The sequence below is a fragment of the Vigna unguiculata genome, chromosome 10, assembly GCF_004118075.2.
Source record: "Vigna unguiculata cultivar IT97K-499-35 chromosome 10, ASM411807v1, whole genome shotgun sequence".
NCBI lineage: Eukaryota > Viridiplantae > Streptophyta > Magnoliopsida > Fabales > Fabaceae > Vigna > Vigna unguiculata.
The window spans coordinates 36,950,701-36,975,294 of NC_040288.1; the positions used below are offsets into that span (position 1 = coordinate 36,950,701).

A 24,594-nucleotide genomic window follows, 5' to 3' on the forward strand; every position below is an offset into this window, starting at 1 on the left:
AAAGAATACAGAATGTTGTACTCTTTTTCCTTCACTAGGTTTTTTTTTATCCCAAAGGGTTTTTCCTAGTAAGGTTTTAACGAGGCACATTCTTTATCAATGGACACTCAAGGGGGAGTGTTATGAATTAATGAGTGTCCATTGATTTGATACATTTACTCATATGATTCATTACTCTCTATGGTAAATATTTGTATTAACTAAGTTGATTTGTTTCCTTTATGGATTACATATTGTATCTATAAATAGGACTCTTCCTATGAATAATAATACACAGATGAGTTGCTCCCTATTCTCTCATTCTCTATTCTCTATTGTTTCTTCACTATTATCTATTATTCTCTTTATTATTCACTTTATTTCATAACAGTTTTATTAATAAAAGCGTAACACAGGTGCGATATCGTGTCTATGTGTATGATTTTTTAAATATGTATGATATTATATTAGTAGGTGATACTATTATAATGTTATTAAGGTAATATATATATATATATATATATATATATATATATATATATATATTCAAAATTATATTTATTAAAAATAAAGTGAAATATATCAGATAAAAGAATAACCATTGATAAATAAAGAAGAAGAGAAGAAGAGAGACAGTTGATTTTATAAAAAGTTTGTAAAAGTAACGGTCAATTTTTAAAAATTTAATAAATTATTATATTTAAAGGGTAAAATCGGTATTTTGAAAAGTGGACACAAAAAGGGGAATCCCCTTTATATATTACTAGCGAAAACCCGCGCCTAGGTGTTCGCTTTTTTTATGTAGCTATATGTATAATATTAAGAATAATCAATGACAATTTATGATGGGTATACTACGTAGATTGATTGAAAAAGAAAGCAGTAAATTACTAATTCGTAAGATTGTGTATCAACTAATATTTAATACATTTGATCAAGATTTGGGGTTAATGAGCTATATGTGATGAAGTCAATGGTAGTTGTCTATAAATATACAAACTATTTTAGTAGGTGTCTATAAATATACATTCGTTAAAAAACTGAAATATATATTTACTACATACATGATGTAGAAAAAAATTAGTAAATGAAAGTATCATACATTTACATCCTTAACCATTTCTTTAATTGAGAGGCCAAATAAAGATTGAGGTCTAGGACCCGTATACAACTGCTACTTGAGATGCAGTTGAAAGATTATACTGTGGTTGATTCGCAAGGCGCTCTTTAATGAGTTAAGAACATATCTAAATATTTGGTTCTTGAGCAAGTTGTCGAAATACATGCACAAAAGGATTGCACCGATGTAATATTTGTTGCAATTTATGAACAATAATTTGATGAAGTTGAGGGTTTTTCAACATTCTATTTTGTAATTCATGTTCAGTGTCATAAATGTACAATTGCAAAAATCGGGGTCTGGACCCATCATTTGGATAAAATCCTCTTATCCTATCATAGATTTCACCTTCAGCACGAAAACTATATATACCACGACTATTTGCTACTATAGTTTCATCCATATGAACACCAAGAGAAGTGAACGAAAAGACATGATTGTAACTTCTTATATGTTGTCTAAAATGTCTACTTTCAGATGTTTGATCTAAAAATATTTGAAGCAGCTCATGTGGAGGAGGGACACGTGGAAGTAACACTTTGCCACCAGAGCAACACATATTGCGTGATTCATGATAAAATAATCGTGCATGACAATATGGACATGTAGTTGGTGTAGGCAGTTCAAATTTGAGCAACGGAACCGTATTTGAAAAATTTCTAGTACTATTATGTGTTCGGGGGAATCTATGTAGCATATCTACATTATTGTGATAAATTGGAAGAATAATAAATAATGTAGTATTATAAATTGCAAAAGTATTAAAAATGCATTATTATAGCACAACATGTATTAATTATGGTAGAAAAAGATACTAATCAAGTTCAATGGTACCAAAATGAAGATTAACTATTGATGGAAATAGTTTACTAGCCATGTTGAATGGTACTGACGTGTGTATTACTTTGTCCTGCTTCATTATCATTACATCCTTCCAATCTTTGTGCAGGAACACCATAACATGAGTAGTGTTAAATCAATGAAAAAAAGTGCATAATAAATAACCAATATCACCGTATTAAATAAAGAGCCAATTAAAAACCATGATAGATGGTAAAAAAGTATAATTATATCTTGATACACAAACAAAAAAGAAAAAAAGGAAAGCGAAAATTAACGACAACTTAAAAGTGTTTTATTATTCAACACTGTAATAAATTATATCAAAATCATAATTACGCATCCTAGAATAATAAATAAAAAAATGAAAATATTTTGTGACATGGAAAGTAAATAACATGGATTAAATATTGATGAATAAAGTTGACTAACCATGTTCAGTGTCAGTAATGTGCGTATTACTTGGTCCTGCTTCGTTATCATTATGTCATGAAAACCTTTGCGGGGTGAAATCATAACCTAATATTTAAAAAATAAGATAAATTGTATTTAAATCAAATATATACTTTACAGGAAAGAACTAAAAAGAATGTAAGCATACTCGAAAGGATTTTCTCGGCTAATGACATACAATAGTGATGAGGTGGGTTTAAACCTAAACAAATAAGTTGTATTCTACTTTTGCGTATAGAGTTAGATATAATTTTTTTGTTTTAAGCGTAAGTAAATGTAATTATTTATGAAATATTTTTACGATTGTTATAATACATTATTGTTTATATACGTTTTTTTTATTGTTATACATAATACAAAGGATATTGTAACACCCCCGGATCCTCTTGGGCTTACCAGGCATCCCACCTGCCACCCTCAAACCGGTTGTGTTAGGTCTGCAGCCCAATACACCCCAACCCATCACCCTTCTCCGTCCATTCATACTGGGTGGGTTGTTGCCAGTGGGAATCGAACCCCCAACCTGACCTTTAACACAAGAAGCAACATGGGAAATGGAGGAACTCATGAACGAATCATATCCATATTTATTTCCTGGTAAGTAAAATTTTCGAGGACGAAAATTCTTTTGAGTTGGGAGTAATGTGAGATCCAAGAAATTCATAAAAATAAATAATTAAAAGAATATAAGAAATAAAAGGTTGGGACTACCTTAGGAGAGTTCTTTGATAAATCCTAGACAAGAAACAACGTGAACCTCATCTGCTGGTGAGCCAGAGGTGTTAAAGGTCAGGTTGGGGGTTCGATTCCCACTGGCAACAACCCACCCAGTATGAATGGACGGAGAAGGGTGATGGGTTGGGGTGTATTGGGCTGCAGACCTAACACAACCGGTTTGAGGGTGGCAGGTGGGATGCCTGGTAAGCCCAAGAGGATCCGGGGGTGTTACAGATATAGTGTACTGACCACAATCTATGTTACTGACAGGTGAAGTACTTGACAATGCTTCATATACATTATATTCTTTAAACCTTTGCGGTGCATGAGTAATACCTGTTATGTGAAAGCATGGAGCATAATAAATGAAAATATGAAAATATTTCATAAAATGGTAAGTAAATAACATTGATTAAATAACTAAAAAGAATAACTAATATTTAAAAAATAAGTTAAATTTTATTTAAATCAAATATATAGTTTAAAGGAAATAGCTAAAAAGAATGTGAGGATACTCGGAAGGACATTCTCGGCCAATGACATACAATAGTGATGAGGAAAAATGTGATGTTATCTACATTTAGGGATGTCAATAGGGCGGGTAGGGTACGTGTTGTAGCTCTCCCGTACCCTACCCGATGGATAAATATCTGTCCCATACCCGTACCCATATCCATCGGGTATCCATTATGCGGGTATCCGCCTATTTTTTTCATATCCACGGGTATCCACGGGTACCCGCAGGTATTTGTAAAATTATTTAAAAAACAAATATTTAATCATAAATTCAAATAAAATAAAATAAAATACATCACTATCATAAAATTTAAATAAATTTCAAATTAATTCAAGTTGATACAAGTCCAAATAATTGTAAAAGTAAATATAAAATGATGTTCAACACAATGAAAATTCTTTTTAGTGCTTTGATCAACAAACTCACTTTCTCTGATTGGTTCTTGAAAAATAAACAAAATAAACAAATAATAAACCTCAATTGGCACATGCCAAGTATTCTTATTTTGATTCCATCATTTGACAACAAGCATACCATAAATGTCATTGTCTATATAAGGTTTGATGTAAATACCAAATTCAAAGAAAGGAAAGAGAAGAATGTCAATGGGTGTAAGTTTAGCGGGTACGGGTATCCACGGGTACGGATACTATGATACTCGTATCCGCCCCGTTAACATGCGGGTATCAAAAATACTCGTACTCGCGGGTAGCGAGTATCCAATTTTAATATCCATTTTCTACCAGTTGCGGGTTTTATCCGCAGATACCCGCAAGTACGGATTTTTTTGACATCCCTACCTGCATTAGTTACTGACCGACAACACAGATATTGCATTCTATTATTGTGACTTTTATTTATTATTATTTTTATTATTTTTATTTGGACAATGTTGGTTGTGTTTTCAGGATTATTTTTCCTTGTTTTAGATTGTTCAATAAGTTTTTGTTGGGAAGTCATTCCACATCTTCTATTTGCAGCATTTATTCTCCATCTTTGTCTTTGTTGTTCTGATTTTGATTTGTTAGAAAAAATATTTTCCATTTAGGAATGTTGTTTATTTAAACCAAAAACAATAAATAATAAATCCAAAATTAATATAAATTTAAAAATCTATTACTTGGAAGAAAGTAATGAATGAAAAGAAGGACAATGAAAGTAGTACATAATATGTACAACAAATAAAATTAAAGGAAGATAATGATATAGGAAGAAGTACTTAAATGTGTAAGTAGAAAGACTATAAAATTTGATTTGATGTAACAATGAAGAACAACAAATGCAGATGATGACAGGCTGGTTAGCAAGTTACTGAAGAAAAAAAAAAGATATTTATAATTAAAAAAGTAATTTGTCAATTTTAAAATAATACAACATGTTTAAAAATTGCTAAATTCTAAAAAAACACTAAATACAAAATTGCTAAGTTATAAAAAAAATTGAATTATAATGATAAAATAAAGTGATGTTGTGTAAACTTATAAAATGATTAAAAATTAAAAACATTGTTGTGTAATTAAAAATAAAAAATATTAATCTTGGAAACTTATAAAGTCAATAAAAATTAAAAATAGTTATAATAAAAAATATTTATGAAAAAAATTCATGTAAACTTATAAATTAATAAAAAATTAAAAATATTTTGAATGAAAAGTATTCATCTTATAAATTGTGAAACTTATAATGAAAAATATATTTATCGTAAAGTTATTAAATAATTTAAAGTTAAAAACAGTTCTAGTGAAAAATATTTATGTTGTAAACTTATAAATTAATAAAAAATTAGAAATACTTATCGGGTAAACTTATAAAATGATTAAAAATTAAAAATATTGATGTGTAATTAAAAATTAAAAATATTAATGTTGTAAACTTATAAAGTGATTAAAAATTACAAATAATAATGAAAAATATTTACACTGTAAACATAAAAATTTTAAAAAAATTAAAAAACTTATAATAAAAAATATTTATGTAATAAACTTAAAAAATTATTAAAAAATATAAATATTTATCAAGTAAACTTATAAAATGATTAAAAATGAACCTCAAAAAAATTAAGGGAGCAAAATAAACCAAATATCATAATTAAAAGATCAAAAGATGAATTAAGCCAAAAATTATTAATATTAATATTGTAAAATTATAAAGTGATTAAAAAATAAAACTACTTATAATGAAAATGATTTATTTTGTAAAATTAAAAAATAATGTAAAATTTAAAAAACTTATAGAATATTTATGTTGTAAACTTGTAAAATTATTAAAATTTTGAAATACTTATAAGGTAAACCTATAAAATGATTAAAAATTAAAATCATTGATGTATAATTAAAAATTATAAATATTAATCTTGTAAATCTATAAAGTGATTAAAAGTTAAAAATATTTATAATGAAAAATATTTATCTTGTAAACTTAAAAAAGAATGAAAAATTTTAAAAACATATAATGAAAAATATTTATAACGTAAAGTTATAAAATTTATTTATGACGTAAAATTCATAAGTAAAAATTATTTTAAATAAAAAATATTTATCTCGTAAACTTTTAACCTTATAATGAAAAATATGCTAGTTGTAAAGTTATTAAATAATAAAAAGTTAAAAACAGTTATAACATGCAAAACAGTTAGAAATACTGATAAGGAAAAGTATTTCTGTTGTAAAGTTATAAAATAATTTAAAATAAAAATAAATTTATAATGAGATTTGGTGCACGTGCGGGATTTCTCTTCCAGATTAAACGCTTGAACCGGTGGAAAGGCTTGAAGCCATTAAACAAACACTGTGCGAACAGTATGCAAATTGCACATCAAATCTAGCCTTATACTTTTTTCTGTCGCTCATGGTTTCCTATAAAATTTATTAAATTCATAAAAAAAAATAAACAAACCCTAACAATAAAAAATATCCCTCACCGTTGCACATGTCTCCGCCTTCTTAACGGAATCTATCATAAAACAACCATGAAGATGTCCACAGAAAATTAATAGTGAGATTATAAGTATTTTTGTTAAAAGATTTAAATTTCATTTCTCATCGTTCCCACTGTAATAGAGGAATTTTTCCGAACTTGTCGACAATATCTTGGTTGATTACTTGTTCACCATAATAAATTCAAAAAAGATAGAAAAAAAAAATTGAAACATAAGAAACAATAAAAAAACATGAAAAGCGAGTAATCATAAATTGGATAATTGGACATTCAATAGAGATAATCATAAATGAAAAGGAACGATGGAAAATACTCTTTTTGTTTTGTCTAATGAAGATAAATAACATCAACAAAGGAAGTATGAAAGCAAAACCAATAAACACAGCAAGACAACTTCAGGAGAAGAACAGTAATATTATATTAGAAAGGATGAAATAGGAATTAAAAGAAGTGGACACAAAAGAGAGAATCCTCTACGTTTGAAATGAAAAACGTTAAATTAACAGAAAAAAAATTAAATACACCAAAGCAATTGTTTTCGAGAAAATCTCCACCATTTAGTTTCAGAAATTCAAAATTTCAATTTAATGTTTTAGCCAACCATTTCAGGTAGGCTTAAATTTTTTTATTTTGAGAATATAAAATTTCAACTTTTACAAAAACAAATTGACAATATATTTAGTTATTCATTTGTTAAAAAAAAAAAATCAATATTAGTGCCTCGTCCAACTACTAATGCTGATGGGTTGCCAATAATGCCTCGCCAATTATTCATTCAACTATAATAATATTAATAAACAAAGTTTAACGAGGTTTATTATTAATTAACATGAAGCCTATATAATTTTTACTGGTAACTGGATTACATATTATTTTAAAAAGTTAACTACAAAATATACTATATATATATATATATATAAGTAGATTTAAGCCTTTAAATTATAAATCTAAGATAAGCTATTAACGTAAGTTCACCCAACTCGTTATTGTTGCAATGGACCGGTTCATATAGTTCAGCAACTTCATCGGAACAGTGATCCTTTCTTTATGACTTTCATTTTTTTTATTTTTTTTATGTGATTTAGTATACATCATTAATTAATATATTTAAAAAAAATTAATAATTCAAAGAATAAATGATAAAAAAAAAAAGAGATTCAAAATATAATTTTACTTCTTTCAATATGAAATTTCTTCCTGCTGCACCCCCATCACGGAAATATAAACTTTTAAGAAAAGTTGATTCGGAATAGGTGTGGATGGTATTTTCAGAAAGACATTTTCAAAATTGATGAGTGTCTTCTGAAAAATGTTTCTGGAATTGGTCTTATATGTTCCGGAAAGTAAAATCTGTAAATTTACATATTGATGGGATGTTGGAAGAAAATTGATAAGCTGCAGAAAGAAACAACAACCCTTGGAATAATTCGGAGTTTGGCCATTTTTATTCCAGTTGCACTATGATGATGGCTGTTTCTTTGTGCACCTATCCCTTTTTTTTTCTTGTACTTCATAAAACTCACAAATCCAAATTATATTCTCATTAAAATTATAATTAAAAAGTAAAAATAATCTTTAATCCAAAGAAAGGCATTTGAGGATTTGGAAATAACACCAATAATGACTCATGTTTGGTTTATACCACTGGCACCGAAGTTATCTAACTCTTGAAGAAACTATTTTGATAAATTCAAAATAATTCATACTCAATAAAAACAAATTCTCTTATAAAACTAGAGACAATACAAATTCGTTCCAATAATCAACCTTTCAAGTTTATGACGAGGGAAGCTAATTACACTTTATAGATTTCATGATTTGAGTTTAGTTTTAATTGTGAAATTTGTGATTGAAATGCATGTGGATTGGGGTAATTTGCAATGAGTGTTGTGTTGCATTTGATCGGTATCTGATATGTATGATAATACCAAATTACACTAATAATGTTGTTGCATTAAGCTTTTATGTGTTGTTTGATGTTTGTGAGAACTCTATGAGGAAGTGGACTGGCCAGGACTGCAGAATTATGCAGAAAACTATTGTTCTGCATAATTATGCAAACTCGTTGGGCGAGTAAATACTTGCTGGGCAAATTATGCATCAAGGGCAACTCTGATATGGAGGTTGTTGGGCGAGTAGTTCTCACTGTACAACTTCCTAAAACAGATATGCCTTTGATTCGTACCTCGCTGGACGAGTGTGCTCGCTGGACGACCATTTGGTCGCTGGTCAAAATTGGACGCCCAACGAGAGAATGGATGTGCTGGGCCAGTGTTCCAAAATCCAAACAGAGATCAGTCAACTCATGTTTTTGCTGTGAGTGTTCTATATTTAATTTATAATGATGAATGGGATGTGTTGTGTGTTTGGAAGCATGTAAAGAGACTTGTATTATAGAATTTCATGGAGAAATTCTAAGTAATGGTAAGCTAGTAGATGCAATAACATAAGGATTCTTTATGGTGATATCCTTTCTCTAATAACTACTCACACTCAAATAGAATAGAGTAGGTTATGTCGTGATGAGATGCAGGAGGTCCTAGCCATTGGATTGGATCAAGTCCTAGGTGTGAATTGGCTTACCTTGTGAGTGGTTGGGTGATAACCCTTTGAGGCCAAACTTTGCAGAGTTTGGAAACCACCACAAGTGCACATCACCATGAGTATGATGTTGTTTGCATAGATCCAGATCATTGAGTCTAAAGTCATTGTTTATGATGCAATTGTTTAAAATGTGATACTTGACTTATTATATACATTAGCTTACCCTTCTGCTGGTTTTGTGTTGTGTCTTTGTTGGTTCTTTTGTGATGATCATTTAAATGTGTGAGCAGAGGGAAGTGAAGGTGGCGATACTCCTTTGTTGGACAACAACGAGTCCATCTAGTAGGAGTGGTATGTTATATGAAGGAACATGTTGTTGTATTGTATTGATATACCATATATATAGAGTAAAATATAACAGAATATCAAGTATAAAATATTTAGAATATCTCACTCCTAATCTAAAATAATAACTAATTTTTAAAACTAAAACATATATCTAAAACTGAAATATTTTCTAAAAACTAATTTAAATAAAAAAGATATTAAGTAATATTCTTCAACATTACTCCTTACTTAATATTTGTTTATTTAAATTTTTCAGATTTGATTTTCCATCTTTTGATGCTTGATTTTCTCCTCTTTTGGTGCTTGTAATTTTTGTTTTTCTCTTTCTTCCATGGTATCACATCTTTCTTCAATTTGGCATCATCCTTCATATTTCTTTTTATATCAACATCATCTTCTTTTTCTTTGTCAGGTGTGGATTTCATTGTAGTGACATTGGACCTTTTGTGAATATTAGAATGTGAACATCCATCTACTTTCTTCACTTGGACATCTACTTTCTTCCAGAGATATTTATCTTCTGATTTTGATCATTCTTTCATACTCACTTTGTTGGTAGCACATTCCTCCTTCATGAAATCCAATGCAAATCTTTTGTCTTTCATGTAGACTTTGAATACTTCTATGTTGTTAGCATTGTTTATCACACAAAATTTATTTTCAAATGAGACCATGTAACCTTTCTCTAACATTTAAGCAACACTTAACAAATTTTGGGTAATCTAAATAACATATAAGACATCAAAAATTAATTTGATACCTAAATGAGTTTTAATTGAAAGTGTTCCTATACCTTTCACAACAAGTTGTTCTCCATTCCCAATTTTTACCTTGGAAATATTTGATTTATTGAGCTCCTTGAAAAGTTCTCTATCATGAGTCATGTGGTTTGTGCAACCACTATCTATAATCCAATTTTTTGTAGATTCGTTGGTTGTGACACATGATGTTGTAAGAAGTAGTTCCTCCTTTGATTTATCCTCCAGAATTTGAACATCTTCTTGCGAATATTGGGATTTGCATACCTTTTCCACATGTCCCAATTGATCGCATTTGTGACATCTGACATTTGGCCTCCACCAACACTAATTGGATTAATGGCCTTTTTTCTTGCAATGGGGATAAGATGGAAAATCATGTGTGTTGTTATATTTGCTCCTTCTATTTTTCTTGAATGTGAGAGCATTCTCTTCAGTATAATTTAAATTACCTTCAACCGTCTCATGATCTTTTCTCATCAATCTTCATTGTTTTTGTATTTGCAAGGCATGTATCACCTCTGTAAAGGTAATTGTAGACAAATCTTTTGTGTTTGCTAAGGAAGCAATAGATGCCTCATATCTTTCCGGCACCGTCACTAGAATTTTCTCAACGAGTCTGGAATCTGGAAACTCCTTTCCCAACAATTTTATCTTGTTAGCAATACCCAACAATTTGTTTGAGTATTCTTTAATCGTCTCCGACTCTTTCATTCTTTGCATCTCGAACTCCCTTATCAAGTTCAAAACTTTCATGCCTCGAATCTTCTCGTTCCCTTCATATTCTGCTTTCAAGTATTCCCAAATTTCTTTGGGAGACTTTAAAGTCATGATCTTGGTCATTATCATTTGTGAAACACCTGCGAACAAGCATGATTTTGCCTTTGCCTTTCTCGTTTTCTTGTCTTTATGCGCTTTTATTTGAGCCACTGTGGGATTTTCAGACAAGGGAACATCATCTTCCTCCACGACTTCCCATAGATCTAGCCCCTCTAGATATGTTTGCATCCTTACCGCCCATAGATCATAGTTTTCACCATCAAATAGTGGAATAACGACGTGTGACATATTTCCTTCCATTATATCGGCAATAAGATAAATGGTTCTTGATACCACTTGTTGGGATTTTTAGGACTTTTGAAAATATGAGAGATATGAGATATATGAGATATATGAGAGATATATGTGATATGTTATATGGAGGAACATGTTATTGTATTGATATACCCTATATATAGAGTAAAATATAACAGAATATCAAGTATAAAATATTTAGAATATCTCACTCCTAATCTAAAATAATAGAAATATGAGGGATGACTGTATATGTATCTATACACCAGTTTTCTTATATACTTTCTCACTGTCCGCTTTGTAATATCATCGTATAATATTGCCTTTAATAGTTTATGATTATTAATTAGGATGTTACAATGTCGGGATTGGTCTAAGTGTTGTCTGCCCCTTTAGCATGCTTAATTTTTTTTTCTTGTGTAAGCTTTTATAGCTACATAAAAATTTAAATTTTATTTGTTATTAATATCTTTTATAAGATTAAATATACCAAACTTTCATAAGAAATTAAGATTTGTCATCGTTTAAAATATTAATACAGCTTAATTCTCAAACTTTAAAAATAAATGAATATAATTTTTGTAATTTAGTTGTATTATATATTTTTTTTATATCAAATGATATTTTAGATTGATATTTAAATTATTTATGCGGTTTGATATATTTATGTTAAATATCAGCTTAAAATGTCACTAAAAATAATTAATATAATTGGATTAAAATAATTATATTTATTTATTTTTTAAATTTTGAATAAAAATATATTAAAATTTAGAAGAAGGAAAAATTTCAATTTCACATACTACAAACATATTTAATTTTTTTTATATTATGTTTCTTTTTTTTTTCTCCCGGTAACAATGAATCATAATTCTTTAAGTCTTTCTTTAGTTCGTACTTGTACCCTTATTTTAAAATTATACTTGTACTTGCAGTTATTTTAAAATCAAACTTTTAATTCTTATACTTGTACTAGAAGTTTTAGAATTCTAAATACATAAAATATATTAAAATTAAATGATATATTTTTATTTATATATAATTTATATATGTTTGAAAAAAAGTGTGAGGCGCAAACTCCCTCAAATACATATAACATCTGCCACTGTATTCAACATTGGAAGAGAGAAGAGATACGGAAAAATGATGGATATATAGTAAGACATTATATTAAGAAAAAGAAATATATTATTCATTTCACGTTATATATAAAATATAATTGACTTGATTGCCAAAATCTCTTTGACAGGTGAATTTGTGTTAAATATGTATAAAACTTATAAAGAATAACAACTTACATGTAAAACATTTTTTTTTTTTAATTTTAAACAATTCAAATCACATGTAATACATATTTTGTTTTTATATATAAATAACTTATACCATATAACTAAGTCACCCATGTTCTAAATATCATAGAAATAAAAATGATAATTATTTAAATAACTTAACAAATTATATGACTAATTAAGAACGCTTTCAATATCAATTATATAAGTAACATACTAAATTTTAAGTAATTCAAACAACCCTCATTTTAGAAGCTTGAAGAACATCTATAACAAAAAATACATTATTATCTAAACAAGTTCTTCATCTTAAATTTTAATCTTACAATGCTACATAAATTAAAACACTTGATACAAAAACTTCATTCCAACCTTAAAATATTATTGATGTGACTTTGACCACTTGCCTTAATCTTTAAAGCTTACCTAACCTCGTTTACTAATACTTAATAATTTTTTTATTAATGGATGAGAGCATGAATAAGATAAAAGCTTCTCAATAGCATAATCAATACATAAAAAATTAAAGAAACCAATAGAAGAAAAAAAAAAGTTAAGACTTAAGAAGCTAAAGAACATGTTTAAAGGACATAAAATAGAAATCAAACTATCCTTTTTAGATGGTAGAGAAAGAGAAAATTATGAATTGTATTGTATGAAAGTGCAGAGAAACAAAATACTGAATCAAATTGAACCTTCATTGTAATTTATACACCCCCAATAATCGAATCAACGTGTTATACCTATTTACTCCACATAGGAAATTTTAAACATTAGGAAGAATAAATGACCCAATGTTGACCATCAATATTTACCTTCAGATTGTGAACTTTAGCAAACAGATCAACGGCTCTCCGAACCCCTCTATTATCTGCTGCAGTGAAATAATCGTGCCCGAAAATAACCCCCCCGGGTCGGAGGATCCGAAAGCCCCGGTTGATATCAGCCCAAGCAGACAAAAAATCGTGACCCGCATCGATCTCAACTAAATCCGCGTACACGCCCCACTCGCAAAACAACATCAGGGTCGACCCGCTTGAAAACGGAACAGGTAAAACTGACCCGGTTTGGTTAAAAGTGACCACGTTCTGAAGGAACTGGTAAAAGAGCCAAACGTCACCGTTTTCCATGGGTATGTTCATGAACCGCTCTCTGAACCCGGCCCAGCCGCGAAAGTCGTCCACGCAGAGGATCTGAGTTTGCAGACCGAGTTGGCGAGTCAACTCAGCCATGTGAATCGCCGACGCGCCGAGGAACGTACCAACTTCAACGACGGTCCGCGGCCGCACGCGGCGGATGAGGTTCTCGAACACAGCACCGGTGGAGCCCCAACCCTTCACCCTCTTCGTCCGCCGCAGCTTCTCCGCCGCGTGCGGCGGCGGGAAATTGTCAAACGGCGAGGTGCCGTTGAAGAGGCGGTCCACGAGAGTCCGTCGGATTGTCTCCGGCGGAATTGGATCGGCGCAGCGAGTGGTGATTCGGAACGGGTTCAACTCGGTGGTGTTGATTGCGAAACGAATATCAGGTTCTGGTAATTGTGGTGGTGGTGATGACGGTGCGAGTGGTAATGAAGTGGAAGCAGGGTGGTGGGATAAGTAACCCAAGGAGTAGGTTAGCAGAAGAAGAATAAAATACGCTGCGGGTTTTGCCGTTTTGATGATCTTAGGTTGTAACGAAGGTGAAAGTTTTCTACTGGCATAGTGTTGCTCAGTTTTCATGTTTGTAAAGATTTGTTTTCGGAGAATTTTAGGTTTTATGAGAAACCTTTGGTTGTCTGGTTTTGGGTTATCATAGGAATTCTTTGTTTTCCTTTATATGTGTTTTGGTTTGGACATGAGTGCCAACAACTACTGACCACATAAACAATGGAGGTGAAGAAAAAGAAGAAGAAGAAGAAGGAGATAGATAGTTCATAGAATGTTACGTTTGTGGAATTTCATTTCGTGCGAAATTTAATTTAATTTATTATAATTTACCCTCGTCATTGCTACTACCACGTGGATTTGAGTTCTTTCACCATTCATATTCAATTCATTGTGCAGAATATTCTGTTATGGAGATGTTAATATCAGAAATTAATGAATGGGGCATTACGTTTTAATTATTATGCATCCGCCATGTGTGAATTATCACACTTGTTTTTCTTCTTCAGTATTTTGCTGAGTCAAATTTGCAGTTTAATATCACTGTCAACGTCATTCTTATCCGTTAATTAATGAATAATGCGAGATTTGATTGTGTTTGATACGACAGTTGAAAGAACAATCTAATTACTTTTTACCGTGTACTACAGTAATAACTACCATTCGTAACTTAACATTTATGCCTTTTCAATGTACATTTTATGTTAACAAAATTGTTTTTAGGATATTTTGAAGCTATTTATTGCAAATCAATGGATTACGTGCATACAATGTTTTTGATTAATTGATAGTAGAATTTCATTTTAAGATTTTACCTTTTTATTTATATTCTTAACAATATATATCAAGATTACAACTAATATTTGTATTGCTTAGTATAACAATATATTATTCAGTACAGCTTTTATTTAACCACCTTTTATGTTGGGATATTAAAATTTTGTTTGACTTTTTTTTTTTTTATATCTGACATTAGAACTTGGTTATATATATTAGGGTTTAGGTAAAACAATGAACTATATGGTGAATTTAATTTCGAATAAACCAAAATCTAAAAGCAATAAATGTTCAACATTCTATTAGAGAGATATGTTTGAGTAACCTAACTTAATACAAAAACTACTAAGTTTTAGAATAGAGAAGCCAAAAACACATAATTTCAATCTTACTGGACAAGTAATGTTGAACTTAGTTTTCCTTACTTGACAATTGCTTAAAACCTAAGCAACAATTCACAAGATAGAAAGATGAAGTTAAAACTGGTATAGTGTCTCCAAAATACAAAGAAAAATCCAACTAAACAACCAAAAAAAGTCTAATAACAAATTTCTTAACTAACTGAATATGAAACACTATGATTATGATATGCACAAATGGAACTAGAAAAAAAGAAGATAGAATTTCAAATTTAAATAGAAACGTCAAAGATGTTCTCTCTTTCTTATTGGCAAGATTTATTTCAAAAAAATAAAAAAAGGAAGACAAGTAGCTTCATAAACTTAAAAAAAAAAAGTATATAGATAAAATATGAGGAAAATAAGTATAAAAATAGAGTAAATTTTCTAAATAAATACTTAGCAAAAGTAGATCAAACTTTATTTGCATAATTCTTTTGACTCCCAAACATACTTAGCAAAAATAGCAGAGTTAATTTTATTATAAAATAAATTAAAATAAACAATTTAATTTATGAATATATTTTTAATAATATTACTCAAGATTTAAATAATTTCTTTCACCCATTGAAAATGGTAAGTATTAAAATTCCAAAATTGTTTGAAATTAAAAAATTTCACTAAAATTTAGTTTAAACCAAACACACCCCACTTATATGAGTAGTTTGTCTCCTGAAGAAAAATCATAATAAATATCAAGAGTATATAAAAATAATTATCAATTAATATATTTAAAAAATAGATCTATAATTTATGTAGTTAATGCATAAAAGTCAGGGTTACTTGCATACATTTCTTACACAAACAAGGAGAGCTGATTTTTTTTTTTTTAAATCTTAGCCCCTTAAGCAAAAAATATTATCCTCTCTGGGCAATGAGTAGTTATTATTAAACTCCATTTTTTTTTTTGGAACGAACTCCGAAGTTAATTTATACAATAATTTTTCCGAAGTATATACTTTTTGTTTCCTTACGCAACTCATTATCGATAGAATAAATTGATGACATTGATGAAGGAAGCAAAATCGTAAAATACAAATAGTATCCCTTTTAGTACCTAACGAAAGGGAAACAAATTAATATTATATAATAAGTATAAACAAGTCAAATAGCAACAAAAATAGAATACAAACTAAGGATTTGGAATTTTATACCAACTTTCTTTTTCATGAATATATCAACTTATCTTCTAATTGATAAATTATCATGCTTCACTAAAAATAATTAATCAATTTTTATAGCATATATATATAAATATATTACAATTTGATTTTGTAAAATTAGATTAATTTTGAAGTATAATTCTTTTGAATTAGAAAATATCCAACTAAAGTTTCTTGTTTATTGAATTTAATATTTTACTTATCATGGAATCGTTGTAGTACCACTTGTTAATGTTTATTCCCATATTTGAAATTTTTATGCTTATATATGAAAGAGTGTATTTAAAGTTTCACATAGACTAAAACTCATGCTAATTAAATGTATATAATTAAATGTATATAAGTAGATACAAAATTTATCTTACAAATTAACTTTGTAAGATTAAATTAAGTTTAAATTTAACTTAACAAAATAATATAAATTTTACTTTATAAATTAGTTTTTTTAAATAAGTTAAATTTAATTATTTTAAGATATTATAAAAACTTATTTTAATAAAATTTATTAGATCTATTGGGTCACTTATTACCAAATCATTATTTAACCATTAACAAAAATTTAGTTTTATACTTTTGAAATTTTGAAATCAACTTGGCACCTACTAATACGGTGCACTTGATAAGAAAGAAGTGCCATGAACATCTGAATTGAAGAAGAAAAAAAGAAAACACCTAATACCACCATGTTTTCACATCTATGACTATCCTGTTGGAAATAGTCCAAGTGTGAGTAAAAAAAGTCCCACATTGGATAGAATAAACAAAGTTAAACACTATATAAGAATAAAGACCCATAACAATATGCCTTAAGGTTTTGGTGTCAAAGTGGTGTCTAAGGTCTTATATGCGTAAGATTAATATCATATAACCATATAGAACCACAATATCTCAATGACTATAACCATAACATATGAAACATAACCCAACATATCCCAAAATGACAGAAGTTACTTACTGTGTGGTCAAAGTTTATGAACTTAATAACTTGCCATCATCTTAGCCTCTAAATATATTAATATTATTTTTAAGTCGTGTAGTTTTTCTTCTAAAAATTCATGCATTATTTTAATTTATATTATCGTAACTTATAAATGGTCCTTTTATATTTTTTTTGGAAATTATCTTGTATAGTTTATTTAATTTGAAAAAATTTATATACAAATCAATATTAACTTATGAAAAATTATATTTCGTTTATCATTTTAGAACGGTTTTTTTTTTTAGAACATGCCCTTACTAAGCTATTTTCAGGATTCAACTTTGAGTGGTCACAAAATTACGTCATTCAAAATCAAAATATTCAATTTCACAATTTATTTTAAATCTAAGTCAACATCTCGCACCACCGAGAACACGGATTGTGAATATTACTCCGTACCTTTCGTTAGAATAAGAACATGGTTTGTAATAAATGGTTGTAAATTAAAATAATATTTTAGTATAAATTTATAGTCGGTTAAATTTAAAGATAATTGTTAATTAAGTAATTTTTTACACTTTATAAGTAATATTCTTTTCGTTTAAGCAGCTTATAAAAAATATTGTTATATGACAAATTTGAAAAAATTGTGATAGGTTGTGCTATGTATGTTATGATATGTCATGGACCACTCCATTAATTTCCCATTTCTCCTGCCTCTACTTTGAGTACATTCTACATTCTCTATTATTTTATTCAACCAAACATGTCACATTATGCCTATTCAATTCCCATTTTCACATTTCAAAACTTTTATCTCGTCATTTGTTTAGATAGAAAGACTGAAAAATATTATAAAGATGAGAATATTAAATTTTTGACCAACAAAAACTGTTTTCTTCCAAATTAAAACGAATTAAGAAAATAATCTCATCTCCATTTATTAAAAATCATGTTTTCAATTAGTAACTTTTTTATTTATACATTTTTCATTCCATTTCTTAGGTATTCTTTATCATTACTTTTATTCCTTTTTTTTTTCCTCTAAATCGAGACAAGTGAATAATGTCTTATTTTACTTACTACATCAACAGTTATCATTTGATGATTAGCTTGTAAAAGGTTTTTACATAGACATCGTGATATTCCAAAATTAACTACCAAAGATTCATCTATATTTACATAACATAATTTTCACTAAACAAACATTTGGAAACCAATCCTAGAAACATCAAATCAACCATGTCTCCCAAACATACATGCGTGGAAGTTTTAGATCACAAACTGTCAAACTCATTTGATTGTGTTCCAACGCAAACCCAGATTTGAAAACTAAATTGATTGTAAAAAATGATATCTTTGAAGATTAAAGTGTGCACCTACAATGTTTCAGGGATCAAATCTCTACCCAGATTGCCATTTTAGAGAAAGTAAATGTATCATTACTCCAATAAAATTCATCTCAGTTAGAAGTCCACTACCAACAAAGTCCTTGCAGAAGACCAGCTTTCACTGGCAAGACTATCTGATAATTAACCACAAGAACACCCAAAACCAGTCAAGTACACTCTCAAAATAACCATAATAAAGACACATCCTTTAGGTGCAGACCATGAATTCAACCATTTCCTGCTTCAACTGATGCCTACAATAAGTATAATTAAACCAAGAGCATACATTTTGTTTAAAGATACGAATACTGCAAGCTGCAAAGCAATTGTTAAAAAAAGCAAGCAATTTAGGTAATCATAAAATACCACATGCTTACACCTCTTCCAATAACTAGTACAATATGTGGTGGCAGCAGCAGTTCCAGTTGATGCAAACTTGCTGCGTGCCAAAATTCTAGGAACACAACTACCTAATCTAGTAAACAAGAGAGGTCCTTTGGTTGACCCATCAAAGGTCATGGTCATCAGATCACACTAGACCTACCTTTAAGAAAAACCTACTATCAACAGTCATATGTATCTCATGAAAACCACATAAAAGCATGTCACTTGGCCCCTTCTGACCCCTTCAGATAAGAAGATTCACCATCTCCGCTGTTGTGTGCAGCAGCAGAGCCACCTTGCCCGTCTCCACCGGCTGTCCCGGCCTCAGAAGCATCTTGCTTGTTTCCACCACGTGCATCGTTTGGACCGGCAGCCGACGGTGGACCACCGCTGTTGCCGCTCCCCAGAACAGCCTCACTGTGCATTGGATGCATGCCATTGTTTATCCCTCCCGGTCTCAGTCCCATTTGACCTTGGATAGCCTGCTGGTGTAGCTGCTGCTGCTGATCCTGAATTTGATGTGGGTTACCAAATTGTAATGGCATTTTCTGAGGGAACATGCCTTGCTGCTGAGCCATTGCTGCTGCTGCTGCCGCCGCCTGAGGATGTTGCATATAGAATCCTGGTTGCATGGCAGGGTGTGGAGCCATCTGCAAGGCAATAAAATCAAGGTTATGGGAAATTGACAGGACTTCAACGGAACCAGCTATGCTCTTTTTTTACCTGTGGAGGCATTGCTGGGGTTTGAGGCTGGGCATCAGCAATTGCAGCTAAATACATCAAATTCTTTTGAAGCTGGGCTTGGTACCTAAGGCAGCAAACCATCACCAACCATGTATAAAACTTGTGCAAAATACGCACTAACATCTTTGAAGGTAATTTCTAGGAAATAGATCAGGATCTAGAATCCCTCATTATTCAGAAAACAGACTACAATAAATTATATATCCTTGGATGCAAATAAAGTTAGTAATGACTGAGGGTGAAAGAACAATTATCAATAGCCCCACCCATTGTGCACAGATAAATGTTAGGATTAGGCAAACCAACCATCAGTACTAACAAAATTGTAGTCAAAAAGAATTTAGAGGCCACTTACTGGGCACATTCTGCAAGTTTTCCAAGATTTTGATTGTCCAATATGGCCAGAATCAGCTTCTTGTTCTCATCAAGGTACTGCATCATGTGCAATGACAGAGTTTCAAATTAAATAATTAAATAATGAAGACATTTGCAGCTTAGCTTACTTTGTTTTAACTTATTATATCATTTGAAGTGTGAAGTGAAAATTAGAAGAGGCAAAAAAGATAGATGAATTGAAAATCTATCCTGGAAATGGCCTAATACACACGGAATAAAATTAACAATATCATTTATGAGAAAATATTTCTTCATGGGTCCAGGATACTATAGTAAAGTCTCACATGCATCAAAACCATTAGTTTGGTGATGAGACCCTCAAACTTCTAAATCTTACAAGAATCCATTATAATGTAGGACTCCTGTGATCCCAGATTCTGTTGCTTATTCATCTGATTGTGATGACATCTTATTTGGGTACTACAATTAAAACCCCATTCAGCCAAGGTAAAAAAACTATGTACGTTGCTAATAGTCCAACCAAAGACCTCCTTATTTTCAAGTAGTTTTCTTAAGACCCCAAACCTACTGTGATAAATGAACAGGTATGTTCAAACTCATAATTATATGATGTTACCAAACTATAATTTAATTGATAAATGATTCATGGGTTATGACTCCTACAAATTTTTGTTACTTTTTATCTGCCGTATCACTCCACTGCAAGAAAATGACAAGAGATGCCTAATTAATTTTTTTTAATGCTAAACTGAGGTTATCTTCATTGATCATCAATCAACAAGTCTCATAGGTGTTCAACTTAAAATACTTTGAAAAAACATATGAGCCTAGTTTGTTTTGAGATTTTGTTTTCCTTCTTCACTTTGTGATTTCACTAATAATTAAAACAATTACACCTTGTTTTCACTTTGTTTCCTATTTTCAAGGACTTATGGGGTTTCCATAGGGGTGGACAAAATTAACTGACATGCAGTACACTGTTAAAAACTGCATTGAACCAAAAAATATTTTCTGCAGAAATATTTAAAAACATGAAACAAAATCAAAACAGAAAGGCATTGTACACTAATAGAAAAGAAGAAACAAACACAGAATATTTTGTCAAACCAACCAGACCTAAAGATATCCCAAAAAGCTAAGATAAAGTTTCAGAAGACTGCAATAAAACTTCTAGTAAAATAATTAAAATGGAGTAACCGACCTTACAATTTTAGATCTATGTAGTAACCGACCCAATCTATGAACTTCAATTTCCTAACCCTTTAAAAAATATTAAAATAAAGATCCTGTGCCACAAATTACAACTTCATTGTTTTGTAATTACTCATTAATAACAGAGCTTTTCCAAAGAGGGGAAAAATGAGCCTATCTACAGTAGTAATCAAGGAGGAAAAATAAGCATCACCGGTGAAAGAAAAATAGTTCCACCAGCATATCCTTTGTTAACTGGAAACTAGTCATGTTTCTGTGTAGAATAACAAAGTATAAACCTTTCAAGGGTTTTGTAATTTGAATGTATTTGGAAGATGTCGGTCATAAATTAGAGAAATAGAACGGTTCCAATTAATAACAGATTCCCAATCAGCCCATTTGAATATTTAAATATGGTCACTGTTAATTAACAACCCTACAAACTATGATTTAGCCAGCACACTTCAAGACAACATTGTCAATGAGTGGTGTAGTTCTTTAAGATATGCTTTTGGGGCCAGTGAAAAATGTTCAACACGCTCAACTAGGCATCAAAGAAAACCTAAATCAGAACCAAGATAAACAAATGTTGTTGCCATACTAGATACTAATTTGATTACTGATGATTCCAGATATTATATAGGTAAATTAGCATCTCAAAGAAGACATGGATTTGCAGTTTTTGATGCAAGGAATTATCCAAGATATATGTCCCTCATTTGTCTTCATTATTCATTAGTTGTGAGCTTTTTGTTTGAAACAACATACATGTCATCCCTATCATGAGGGACAGTAGAAGGTAACAATAAATAATGAATTAATGATGATAATAAAGATAAAACAACATGATTAAATTCATTGCAGATTAGCACAAATCCAATTCATTCTCACTTTGTATTGAACAAGTGTCACCTCCCAACTTCCACAACAAAATAATATGAACAAGTTGAGAAATCATAAACTCTTTTGAACACGCTTTTTACCATTACCTAACATTATTAGACATCACAAAAATTATGTGAACCCTACTCCCTGTCTGAGCAGTTACAGTTACACATGATTTCATGCTTTACAGTAAATTCCAAGTAATAATAAAGAATGTGTTGCTACCAATCCTCTAATAATCATAATGGTAATAATAATAACAATGAACCCATAACAAACTACGGAAACCAACCAAGTTCAATAACCCATGAGGTAAGCAATGGTATTAAAACAGAAAAAAGACATGCCTTTTGAATCTGCTCGGTGGTTATGTTAGTTGGTGGGAAAGAAGGCATCATAGGAATCATTGGCGGTGTCTGCTGCATCTTCTTAGACTCCTCAATCTCACAGAATCTATCAAAAAATAAAAATAAAAAAGGCAAAAACCCTAATTCCCCCAAAATCACCACAGTCAACAGTTACCAAACCCCAAATGAAAAATGTTACACAAACCCTGAAATAAAAGAGGAAAAGACGAAAACTTTGACAGATAGAGTGAGAAAGAGGACCTGGGTATGGTCGGAAAAGAGGTTAGAGCCCGAGAGGTGAGTGTTGGACACGCGGTCCAGAACTGGGGTTTGTCTGTGTGAAGATCCTGTCCGATCTTTTGGGGTACTGTGCAGCCGATGTTTCTGGAATTTGAAGACAAAACAACAAAGCTTAAAAACAAGGAATAGATTAAAGTTAGTTTAGAAGCTGTGCGCAATAAAAAAGAAAAAGAAAATAAAGGAGAGAAATTACCGAAGGAAACAGAACTAAATAGTTAGATTTGGGGTTGTGTGTGTTTCGGCTTGGTAGTTAGAAATTGCAAACAAAGAGAAGAATGAAGGGTTGGGTATTTATAGGTGGTCGCATTCTCCTGTTTGAGTTTGACTGTTGCTGCTGCGTTTAGAACCGGGTATTGTAGTACTGTTGCACCTCATAGCATGAATGGAATGGGATAACCACAACATGTTATTTATTGTTTTTGTTTTTTTTTGGAGAAGCGGGTCCTAGGTTAATTCAAGTACTATTACTCTATCTCCTTCAAAGCCCAATTTTAATTTTGCAGGGATTTAGTGTTCAGGGACACTACACTGATTGCGGTCTATTACACCATTTTGTATTTTCATCTACTAGTTATTATACATTATATTTTATTTATTATTATAACTAATGTATTCTCTTTATTAATTAAAGTAAAGTATGCATTAAAATTTTAAAAATAACAAATAACAAGTAATATTTTTTTGTTAAAAATTGTATTTCTTGTGAACATATATTTCAATTAATTAAAATTGTATTTTAAATTTTTCTACTAATTTTTTAACAAGGAACACTTTAAGAAAAAAATAATAAAGTGATTGGTATAGTTAAATAATATTAATTATTGTTATTAATTAGCTTATAATTTAGTTAATTTTACTACAGGTTAGAAAAATATAACAGTTAATTGCTGAAGTTAGGGTTTTCATTTGTAAACTATGTTGTGCTTGTAGGAAGCATGTAACCTAATATGTATTCTATTGGGATTTCAAAACACTTCTTTTACATAAATTATTTTTAAAACTTTAAAAGATTTTGAAAAATGTACTAATTCTTTTAAAGACTGTTTTGAAAACTTTATAATTTAATGTTAAATGGTTTTAGAAAATGAAATTATATTTCATAGGAATTTATAAATGTATAAAAATTAATAAAATTATATGACTCTCCCTTTCGTTCAGCAATTAATTATTATGTAGTAATGTTATATTATTTTTTATAACACAGTAACAGAAATAAATAAGGGAATCTGGCATGACAAGAGAAAAGAAATACTATTCTTATTCAATGACTGTAAAAGTTTCATTTTATTTTTATTCGAGAATAAAGACCAGTTTTTTGAACCGTTCAAGAAATAAATGTAAAAATTTATTCAATGAATTTATTGTCAAAGTAAAATAGAAATAATTGACAAATATTTTTTATTACTTTTTTCTTTGTATTATTTTACATAAAAGTTATAATGGTTGCATTATAAACTCGATAACTATGAATAAATATACACCATTTTTGTTGAAAATTGATGATTAAAGAAAAATATGT

At 30.0% G+C, this 24,594-nt stretch overlaps 2 protein-coding genes across 3 annotated transcripts; both read right to left on the bottom strand.

The window, feature by feature from the left end:
* Nucleotides 1–13,204: 13,204 nt before the first annotated feature.
* LOC114166080 lies at nucleotides 13,205–14,533 on the bottom strand. The gene has a single exon (XM_028050734.1). The coding sequence runs from the start codon at nucleotides 14,292–14,294 to the stop codon at nucleotides 13,350–13,352; it is 945 nt and encodes a 314-aa protein (XP_027906535.1). The 5' UTR covers nucleotides 14,295–14,533; the 3' UTR covers nucleotides 13,205–13,349.
* A 4,542-nt stretch (nucleotides 14,534–19,075) lies between these two features.
* Nucleotides 19,076–23,457, bottom strand: LOC114167142 (GRF1-interacting factor 3-like). Of its 2 annotated transcripts, none has more exons than XM_028052119.1 (6): nucleotides 23,269–23,457; nucleotides 23,037–23,159; nucleotides 22,776–22,915; nucleotides 20,351–20,427; nucleotides 19,975–20,059; nucleotides 19,076–19,901 (listed from the first exon to the last, which is right to left on the bottom strand). In XM_028052119.1, the coding sequence occupies exons 3-6, from the start codon at nucleotides 22,851–22,853 to the stop codon at nucleotides 19,473–19,475; spliced, it is 669 nt and encodes a 222-aa protein (XP_027907920.1). In that variant the 5' UTR covers nucleotides 22,854–22,915; nucleotides 23,037–23,159; nucleotides 23,269–23,457; the 3' UTR covers nucleotides 19,076–19,472. The 2 variants fall into 2 exon arrangements, with proteins under 2 accessions (XP_027907920.1, XP_027907918.1); XM_028052117.1 differs by having other exon boundaries at nucleotides 23,037–23,186.
* Between the last annotated feature and the right edge of the window lie 1,137 nt (nucleotides 23,458–24,594).